Source organism: Capsicum annuum, chromosome 12, assembly GCF_002878395.1.
Source record: "Capsicum annuum cultivar UCD-10X-F1 chromosome 12, UCD10Xv1.1, whole genome shotgun sequence".
Lineage (NCBI taxonomy): Eukaryota > Viridiplantae > Streptophyta > Magnoliopsida > Solanales > Solanaceae > Capsicum > Capsicum annuum.
The window spans coordinates 6,770,670-6,781,404 of NC_061122.1; the positions used below are offsets into that span (position 1 = coordinate 6,770,670).

Genomic DNA, 10,735 nt, shown 5'->3' on the forward strand with positions numbered 1-10,735 from the left:
TTCTTCTCTCCAGCACTCTCGAACTGATCATCTTGCTGCAATAAAGCAAGCTTAGGAATGAATCTAATGAAAATTTAGGTCTCTGTCCGCTTTTTAGATTATTCTTTCCTCCTCAGTGAAAAAGGGCAAAAAAGGTGTGTGGGAGACAATATTCTAAAAGGTCATGTCCAAGTCAGTTTCGTATTTAAGTTTCTACTAACAGAAAAGAAATAGCAAAATAAACCGGTACTAATCTAATATCCACCAACTTTCTACTCTAACATTTGTCCTCCATAATCTCCTTCTGAAATCATGTTCTGGATAAACTAAAACCGCGGAAATTATGTTCTCGATAAATTAAAACCGCGTCATGTCCAAGTCAGTTTCTACTAATAGAAAAGAAATAGCAAAATAAAACGTTACAGAAAAAAATATAATCCGACCTGCCGGATTCGAACCAGCGACCTAAAGATTACAGCAACAACTACAGTCTTCCGCTCTACCAACTGAGCTAAGGTCGGTCTTGTTACAGGGTGGGCTCCATAATTAATTATACTGAGAGCTCAAGTCGATGAGAAGGTTTTGCATCTAATTCACCTTTCATCTGAGGTCGTAGTATGTTCCAAAGGTTGGGTTGTTGTCACATGAAAACGATACATGAGTTGGATTCAGAATATCGTGAGGCAGTTTAGTTCATATCTGGTGTGGACGTTAAAATATTAAGAGAACCTTCATAAGTCAGAATATTGTGAGACGGTTTGGTTTATATCTGGTGTGGACGTTAAAACATTAAGAGTAATTTTTTCTAGTACAAGATGATCGGAAAGGATGCACTTAGGTACAATTTTCGTTTTCAACTTCTAATTAAAACAAACTAGAAGTCTTATTTTTTGGTGAGATAAATTGCTCTTTCTTATATATAGAAAAAACTAGATAATATAGAGTTTATGATTTATGTACTAAACGTATATTTTTATTTTTATTTTTAATTTGCACTATAAATCTAAGTTGACTTACATTAATAGATAGGTAGTTGATCTGAAATCTGATTTGATAGCTTAAAAAAGAAAAGGATACCTACAAACGGATTAAATTGCACTTAAAATATTTTAAAATATTTGAATTATCAATGTATATAAATTAAATTGGAAACCAAGTGAATGACGAGCTAAAGTGCTTAAAAAAAAAAAAAGCATCATGGTGCACTAAAACTCTTATAATGCGTGGGGTCCGGTGAAAGGTCGGACCACAAGGATCGATGTACGCAGTCTCACCTTTACATATCTACAAGAGGCTATTTATACAGCTTGAAACCATGACCTCTTGATCACATGACAATAACTTTTTCAATTACGAGCAAAAGTGGTTGGAATTGAGAAATAGGTTAACATTAGATTGACATATACAGAGTTTAATTATTATGAATGGGATGTGATAACTGTTAATTTTTCACAAAATGAATAGTTATGAACATTTATTTTAGAACAAAAAGAATACAAGTAGCACAAGAACCTTCAACTACACATTCAGGATCTTGAAATAGCTTTGCCAACATCTTCTTTCACGATGCCGAGAAATCTGCTGTTTCAGCTTCGAAATTCTAGTATAACGGACTTGTCCCTTTACTCTATTTCGCGGCCACAACATCTTGAGGAAGTGACTCTAAATCATTAAATCTGCGCGGACGCAACAAGTAATGTAAACTAGTCATACATCATCAGTCCTAAAAGTTTGTTAAGTATTGTACTACAACGACCAGCATATATATTCATTCATACCGAACATCACTCAAGCCAGGATAGATTGCTATGGCTTCTTTGAAATCCTGTGAAGCATGATAATGTGTCAACATAATAATATCGATTTACATTAAGCATGAGAGTCGATGGTATTGATATCTTTGTACGTTACCTGATCGATCTGCAGTAGATGAAGTGTAGGTTATCACACATGACATCCCAACACCACTTGCAGCCTGCGAAATTGGTTAAGCACAACTATAAATGAACGATGTTACTCAGGCAAACACAGCTGGTATTCATGTTCTAATGAACAGTGAATTTCAGATAACCGGACCCTAACAATATTATCATTGCTCAACCACATAACGCGGAGGCAATGGTATTCTGATGAGGCTGAACTACAAAAAAGTGGACTAATGAACCGCTCTACCACATTTTATAAGATCAAAACGAACCCTCTCAAAAGAGCGTTAAAACATAAGAACAACCAAACAATTGCTTTCTGACACACCAAGTTTCTGCCAAAAACCAAACCGAATGTCAAAAGAAATACGGTAGATGTTATAATACACAGCATGCAAGTTCATATATATAAAATACTAATCACCTTGGCAGCTGTAATATAATGTATATTGAAGGATCAGGCTTTTTTCCTTTTACATCATCACCTGAAAATTACGAAACAAAAATATATTACTACTAAATTCATAGAGGCCACTGAAAGTTAATTAGTATCCTACTGACCAAAATCATTTAATCTTATAAGATAGTAGTAGTAGTTTCTAAATTCTCCATCCTCTTGTTTGTCAGCAAAACAAAATTCTCCGGCTTCCTGACCCTCGTAACAGGTTTTATTTACTAACCTACACTAGTAAAGGATGCTTTGGGGCCATAGTATAATATAACGGACAAGCTTTGTTAACGTCTTACATAAGATACTTGTAAGTAATTTCGGAGTTCTGTAGAAGCTGACTAGTTTGAATGCACAGTAGTTACTTGCTTATCTTAACTTGCAGATAGTCATTTCCCACAGAATCAAACGTAACTAGCCAACAATAATTTGTAATAAGCTTCATAAGCTGCAACTGATTTCAACCGTATCCAGTGAGAAGTAAATTGACTTTTAACATCTCGATATTTTCTGTATCTATGAAGGACCGGGGTTGATACAATTGTTGCAAGCATATTGTTGTTACCAGGTAGTTCTGCTTCTCTGTACTTATCAACTAGTTATGAAAGGCATAGATAGTATAAACCATTAAAAGTAGTCCAGACAAAGATACCTGCAAGGAAGCAATCAACACCATGGAACTGATCCTAAAAGAAGAAATTTGCACAAACGATTAACCATGTTCAACAAGAAATAGAAACGAAAAGCAGAAGACTTACAAGTCCTATAAGATTCTCAAGACACAGTATAACTGGACTTTTGGGATGTGATTGTTGAATGAATGTATGTAATAATGAATTGCGTCGATTCTCAATTTGTATACATTATATGCAATAACTTTACTAAAGTAACTCGTGACAATTGATTGTTGAATGAATGTACGTTATAATGAATTGCGTCTACAATAGTGAGAAAGTTTGATTGATGTATAGCCGTAATATTGAATCAATGTATGTTTTGTGTTGCCGTAATTGTTGATTCAACGTTTCTTTGTAATTGAATACATTTTGATTTTTTCATGGACATAGGAAACACAAAGAATTGTTTTAGGTAGATACAATTTATTATTGTCATAATTAAGAAATTAGTTTCAATCGTAAGTCGGCGTAGACCACGAATATTATCCGTCATATTACGAACTATTGTTTCTTAATATTGCGTAATGTGATTTTTAATGTATTAGGTAGCACATGTGTGGCTGTAAATATTTCGCTGATTTATGAATAGTTGGAATTTTAAATAATGTGACATAATATAATCCAAAATTCAAACATAATATCCGAACAAAAATACTATGGACTATCAATTTTCCAACGTTATATCAAACGTTGTTGAATTCACTCTTTATGTGATTGTTGAATGAATGTACGTCATGAAGCACGACAATTCTCAATTTGTCGTACTTATATCAAATGCTATTATTAAATTAACTCTTGACGAGGGATTGTCGAATGAATGTACGTCATGAATTGCGTCGACTCTCAATTTGTTAACATTATATAAAAATTTACTATATTCTCTTGCAACACGTGATTGTTGAATGAATGTACGTGGTGAGTTGCGTTGACTATTAATTTTTTAATGTTGTATCAAACGCTGTTGAATTCACTCTTTATGTGAAATCATATAGTTTCTAATAATTTATTACGAATTACATTACTTCATATAAAACATATTAATTTATTACGTCTTACCAAAAGTAATATAGTTCATAATAAATTACTATTACAAACTATATAAATAACTCACTAGCCCCTGTCCCATCAAATTTATGATAATTCATGGATTTCAATTATCACCCTTCCTATTTATTATCCCTCTTCTTTCATCACTTCCAATTAAAAAGAGAATCATTTTACTAGTTCTACTTTATCTACTTATTTCTAACTCCATGAATTATAATAGGAGACTTGTTTGTGCATGTGGGTCTCCTCCGATTGTGAGAATTTCATGGTCGTATGACAATCCTAGACGTAGATTTCTCAGTTGTATGCATTATGGTGTACATAATTTTTATATTCTATCTTCGTTTTTAATTTATTTTTTGTAGCAAATATATTTTATAACTTTATTTTCTGTGAATTATAGTCTCTATTTTGAACTAGTTGCAACTTTTTTGATTGGTATGATCCAGAATTTCCACGTCAAGCCAATATTATGATCTTGAGTTTGTTGAAGAAGACCAACAAACAACAAAAAGAGTTGAAAGGCAAAATGATGTTAAAGCTGATTTTATGCATTCGTTTGATATGTAATGTGATGATGTTCATTTACGTTTTGTGTCGATGAATTGAAAATTGATGTTGGCATATGTAATGGTGCATTACTTTGATAAGATGGTGTATGTTGACTGATATAGTTATATGTCTTTGTTGATTAAAGAAAAATATTTGTACGTAGTTATACATCTAATATTGCTTGGTTGTTGTTGTCTTCTCTATAAGAAGATGATATCTTCTAATTTTTGTAGTTATATTGGCTATCGATTATTAGTCCCTAACGATTTGATTTTCGATTTAACTGATAAAAAATCAATAAGTAACTAACATGAATAAAAACGAATCTTAGTTATATTGGTTATCGATTTTTACTTCCTAATGATTTGATTTTCGATTTAATCTCAGCTCTTCAATTAAAGTTATTGATCAATTTTCTTGATAGGAGTATAAAAAATGCTAGGAAAGTATTTAGATATTTTTGTTTCATTTTAATTGTCTTCTTCACTTGGCTCATCACTCAAATTAAATTATTTTAAAAAAAACTAAAGAGTAGATATATAAACTCAATAAAAAAAGGTATTCAAACCAATGCATAATCCAAGCACTAAAACTATGAATATCTTCACATATTTGAAAGCTGTACATCCTGAAAACTACTTCACACATCGATTATGAGATGAACAGTTACAAAGACATGTTTGGGAACACTGTAGGAGATCCTGATGTCCAAAACGTTTCCTATCCGAAAAATCGCATCACGAATGAAATATCTCCACCCGTCATATATTCTCCGCCTGTTCTGATACCTGCAGCAGGCGACTTTAGCCTTATAGGTCTTTTTCGTACCATAATGAAGAATGGTTAACAGCGTCAGGTCACTGGAGAAGTACTGACTAATTTCTTTTGGTATCCACTAAAAAAGGAGGGAGGTAAAAGATGGACGAATTAAATTAAAATAAAATAAAAGTAAATTAAAATAACAAAGAGACTTAGAATCCTCATGAAAAAATGAAAAATTACCACTCCGTCAAGATTCATGTACGATCTGGTCAATGTAATACTAAATTCTAGCTTGTAATCAGTAGGGTAGCCGTGTACTTGAATGAAATTTGTCATTTTCTTTTAGGGTCGGGAGAGAAGAATAGGGCTTTGGTTGAGTGTTTGTTGTGGATTGTGTAGGAGATTGTTGATTATAATATAATAAAGGCAAGGGAAAGGGAATGGTTGTGACTCTGACGGGTTGTATTCTTAGAGGTGATCTAGAAAATTGTATTTGAAAGGATAGGCATTATTTGTTAATACAAAAAAAACAATCAAAATAGTATGTGTCGGAGAGTATCGAACACGTGACCTAGGGTAGGCATTATTGCTCTGCTCAAACAAAAAAACAATCAAAACAGCATGCGTCAGGGAGTATCGAACTAGCAACCTAGGGTAGGCATTATTGCTCATATAAAAAATCTATCAAAGCAACATGCGTCGGAGAGTATCGAACATAATTATTAAATTGACTCGTGACATGTGATTTTTGTATGAATGAATGTAGCAATGAATTGCATCGATTCTCAATTTGTAACATTATATGCAATAGCTTTACTTAATTAACTCGTGATAATGGATTGTTGAATGAATATACTTATAACGAATTATGTCGACTCTCAATTGGTCACTGTTGTATCAAATACTATTATTAAATTGACTCGTGACATGTAATTGTTGAATGAATGTACGTAGTAATGAATTGTGTCAATTCTCAATTTGTCTACATTATATGCAATAACTTTACTAAATTGACTCGTCACAATGGATTGTTGAATGAATGTACGTTATAACGAATTGCGTCGACTCTCAATTGGTCACCGTTGAATCAAATACTATTAACAAATTGACTCGTGGCATGTGATTGTTGAATGAAGTAGGGTATTTAGGTCACTAAGGTAAATTGTCATCGTGCAATACAATCTGCAATTTGCAATAGGATTGAAAATCAATTTGTAACAATAAGGAAATGGTAAAGTAACCGAACTTGAATCAATACTATTGACACTTTTGTAATGACCATCGTTAATAGCCAATCTGCGTTTGTGCTGTGCATAGTCAACTAAGGAGATGTGGCTTTCATGTGATGAGCTATAACTTTATTCAAACCAAGGTAGGCTAGGATAAAAAGGGGTCAAATCGTTCACACTATTACATGCATCTATTAAGAGCAATCAAATCGGATAGTGGCCAATTAGTCAATGATTGTCCTTTTTTGATGGTGTAAATTTTTTCATCTATTTAAAACCTACTGCAATGTTGATCAAAATAAAACCAACTTGAAAATTTAAGTCTCTTAAAACTCAAACTAAAATGAAGGGTATAGCTGAACATTTTAATTAGCTTGAACGTTCTAAAAAACAAAAAACGCATAATTTTAGACTGGTGAGAATATTGGTTGGTTTATGATACAAGAACGATCATGAAGATGGACGCTTTGAGTATTTTGAATGCAACCTATGGAGTGTACGATTTGAAGTGTGAAAAGGGCTCCAAAGTCGCCCCTCTATTGTACTCCATGGGCTCCATTTTGTTCATTTAACACTAAGGGACACTTTTTTTATTTTGTCACTTATTGTAATAAGTCTATAAATAGAACATGTTAGGGTTTTATGTCATTAGTTATTAAATATTGATGAAAGAACACTTCTCTTGAGAGAGAGCTTCCCTAGGACAAAACTAGGACATGCGCAAGTGTGGACTCACTTATGAATGTGTATTGCTCGAAAGATGGTGCTTGAGCGGTGGAATCCCTCTCGTGTCTTCGTAAGAGTGTGGTGTTGCTATTGTAAGTCTTAGGGGTCCTTAGATTTAATGTATCTTTGGATTATTGGGTCTTATTGTAGTGTATGTCTCACTATCTATCTCTACATTTCATGTCTTAGTTAGTGTTATCTAGGAAAGCCGTTAGTTCTTGTTGTTCTCGTAATCTTGTAATCGTTGGATTATTGTTATCCTATTTTTATTCTCCTTATCATATTGTGGTTTATCTTTTGTTGTTGTTTGTGTTTTTGGTGTCAGTTACACCTTGTTTCTTGTTGTTGTTGGACTCAAGATTTGTGTTTGTGTTGCTCTCAGTTTTCCTCTTCTTTGTGGACTATTTTTAGAGTGTTTTGATAAGTACCAAGTTTGTATCGTATCATTTGGTATCAAAGAATGGCTTGATTTTGTTCCCACAAGATCAATCTTAGACTTGCTTGCTTGAAAATTAAAAAAAAAAGTGTTAAAAACTGAAAATTCCAAAAAGAAACAAATTTGTCCATTTTTGTTGTCTTGGCCGAAATTGTGTCTTGTTGTGTCTTGGCCGAGATTTATGTCTTGTAAAATTAGATCTAAGAGTCCCTTTTGTGTGTTATGTTGTTAGTAGTGTTAGCTTCTTCATCCCTAAGACTAAAGAATTCTAAATCTAAGTTTGAGTTTTAAAAGTTGATGTTGTTGTTGTGAATCCGAAGTGTGGACGATTGTTGTTGTTGGTTCAAGTTTTGAATGTGTATTGTGGGTATTGTGTTTTGAATTTTAAGCTTGAAAAGGTGGTGTTGTTGTTTGGGGGGGGGGGGTCCAACTTGAACCTTAGAACTTCAAGACTCAAAGTTTGTGTTCTTAGTGTTCTTCACCATCTCGATATATTGTTGAAGAAAAAGTTGTTGATCTTAGAAGTTGAAGAAAAAAGAGTGTGTATTGTGTTAGTTTTGCAAGAAATAGATCCAAGTTTCAAGGTGTAGTACTTGTGACTCAAAGACTTTTCCTACACACTCAAGACTTTACAACCCACTTCCAACCATTTTTCATGAGACAAAGGCCCATGTTTTAAGGAAAAATATTACAAAACTCAAGTCTTGAAATTTGAAATTTGAAACTTGAAAAAGGTTCCAAAACTTATTATTCCCTCCTTAAATAAATTCCACCAATCCAAAAATTAAAAATGGGTCAAGACTTGGACTTTGGAAAATAAAATTGTAGAAACCACAACCAATACGTGGCTACCACATCATCATTTTACTGTTCACACAATAATTTTGGCTCAAATTTTTGATTTCGTAGTTTCATTTCCTTGTTAGTTAGTTTCGTTTGTTGATTCCAACACTAACTTTCAAGTTAGTGACTATTTACTAGATTGTGAGTTGGTTGTGAACCGTTTCTTCGTGTTTACGTTCTTGTGTGTTCTCTTAATTCTTTGGAGTCATTTTAAATGTTTGGTTCACCTCTCAACACCTCATGGAGTACAAGGAAGATTACAACACTTGTGAGATTAAAGTGTAAGGAATCCGAGAGGCAAAGAAATAAAGAGAGAGTGTGAGGACCTTTCTTATGCAACTAATTTGTTTGTGTTTTGTAGCTAACTTCTTGGCTACAATGAATAACAACGTTCATAGTGCTATCTCGGCCGGGGATAAAACTCAATTGATTCTAATCAGATTGAAACCAAATCTAAAGATGGTGAGAAAGTTGAGGTGCAAAATGAAGATGTTGGCCGAGACTTGAAGTTGTTATGTTCTCGATTTCTTCTAATTTTGTGGACTGTTTTGGGAGCCATTTTTATTTGGTTTGTACCTTGAATTTAAGGTCAAATTCATCTCAAGATGGAGAGGATGATACAAGAACGATCATGAAGATGGTCACTTTTGAGTATTTTGAATGCAACCTACGAAGTGTACGAGTTAAAGTGTGAAAAGGGCTCCAAAGTTGCCCCTCTATTGCACTCCATGGTCTCCATTTTATTCATTTAATACTAAGGGACACTTTTGTCATTTTTCACTTATTTTCAAAAGTCTATAAATAGAAAATGTTAGGGTTTTAGTTCATTAGTTATTGAATATTGATGAAAGAAAACTTCTCTTGAGATATAGCCTCCCTAGGCCGAAACTAGGACATGAGCAAGTGTGGACTCACTTGTGAATGTGTATTGCTTGAAAACGATGGTGCTTGAGTGGTGGAATCCCTCTTGTGTCTTCGTAAGAGTGTGGTGTTGCTATTGTAAGTCTAAGGGGCCCTTAGATTTAATATATCTTTGGGTTCTTGGGTCTTATTATAGTTTATGTCTCACTATCTATCTCTACATTTCATATCTTAGTTCGTGTTATCTAGGAAAACCGTTAGTTCTTGTTGTTCTTGTAATCTTGTAATCTTGTAATCGTTGGATTGTTGTTATTCTTTTGTTGTTCTCCTTATCATATTGTGGTTTATCTCTTGTTGTTGTTGGTGTTGTTGGTGTCAGTTACACCTTGTTTCTTATTATTGTTGGACCCAAGATTTGTGTTTGTGTTGTATGTTTTGGTTTTTGCATTGTTTTTTTTTTTGAAAATTTGTAACAGGTATGTACTAGAATTGAAAAAAATTATGAATTTTCTCCTAAACTCGTTAACATTTATGTCAGCTTATTGTTAGATATGAACTATGGGATCGGTCTACAATTTGAAGAGGTTTATCAGTAAATCTATTACAGGTAAAATCAGTTAGCACTCTAAAAATAAATCTATTACCATTAGATATTAATAAATTAAAATGTATAATACTAAGTATTACAAATAAGCAATTCACACAAAACCAATAAATCTACGAAGATGTTAAAGGGTGATTGATTCTTTAAGGGCGGGAATGTATCGGAAAAGTGTTTAACTTTTTGATGATGAGTTGAGAATTTTAAGTTCCCCAAATGTGAATGATTTTAACTTTTGGTCAAGAGTGGGAAACTCTCCAAACTTTTTGTGAATATAGTGAATCTTTGGCAATTAAAAATGGGAGGGAAAACCTCAGACTTTTAAAATTTTTATTGATGAACGGAAAAAACTCAACTTGTTACTACTATATTGTTCTGTATCACAGTGGATTCTTATAATTCGTATTCTATAAGAGTCAACTTGAAAAAAGGTATGAGTAGGCATAATTCTATTTTTCAGCTTCTATTTTTACCCTTCTATATTAAAATTATGACATTTTCTGTGTAATTTTTATTTGCGCAGATTTAAAATGGAGATTGAACAGATACATTTTTGAGTTGAATCGTTAAAGCAAAGAATTGAAAGTTTGTCAAATCGTGAAGAATTTGATAAAAAAAATATCAATATTGTCTGATCAAATTCAAACTT

At 33.0% G+C, this 10,735-nt stretch overlaps 1 protein-coding gene and 1 non-coding gene across 2 annotated transcripts; both read right to left on the reverse strand.

Annotated features, from left to right (window-relative positions):
* Window positions 1-416: 416 nt before the first annotated feature.
* Window positions 417-500, reverse strand: TRNAY-GUA. Its single transcript is given in 2 exon segments — window positions 417-452; window positions 464-500. It is a non-coding gene; the product is annotated as a tRNA-Tyr (tRNA).
* Window positions 501-1,606: 1,106 nt separating this feature from the next.
* LOC124889545 (haloacid dehalogenase-like hydrolase domain-containing protein At4g39970) lies at window positions 1,607-5,726 on the reverse strand. The gene is made up of 7 exons (XM_047401480.1): window positions 5,631-5,726; window positions 3,005-3,038; window positions 2,329-2,389; window positions 2,233-2,239; window positions 1,886-1,954; window positions 1,758-1,804; window positions 1,607-1,655 (listed from the first exon to the last, which is right to left on the reverse strand). The coding sequence occupies exons 1-7, from the start codon at window positions 5,724-5,726 to the stop codon at window positions 1,607-1,609; spliced, it is 363 nt and encodes a 120-aa protein (XP_047257436.1).
* Between the last annotated feature and the right edge of the window lie 5,009 nt (window positions 5,727-10,735).

Coding starts and splice junctions, on each gene's coding strand:
- LOC124889545 (XM_047401480.1), bottom strand. CDS start 5,726: ATGACAAATTTCATTCAAGTACACGGCTACCCTACTGATTACAAGCTA. Junction 2,390..3,004: donor TGTTGATTGCTTCCTTGCAG/GTATCTTTGTCT, acceptor CGTAATTTTCAG/GTGATGATGTAAAAGGAAAA. Junction 1,805..1,885: donor CTGCAGATCGATCAGGTAAC/GTACAAAGATAT, acceptor CATGCTTCACAG/GATTTCAAAGAAGCCATAGC.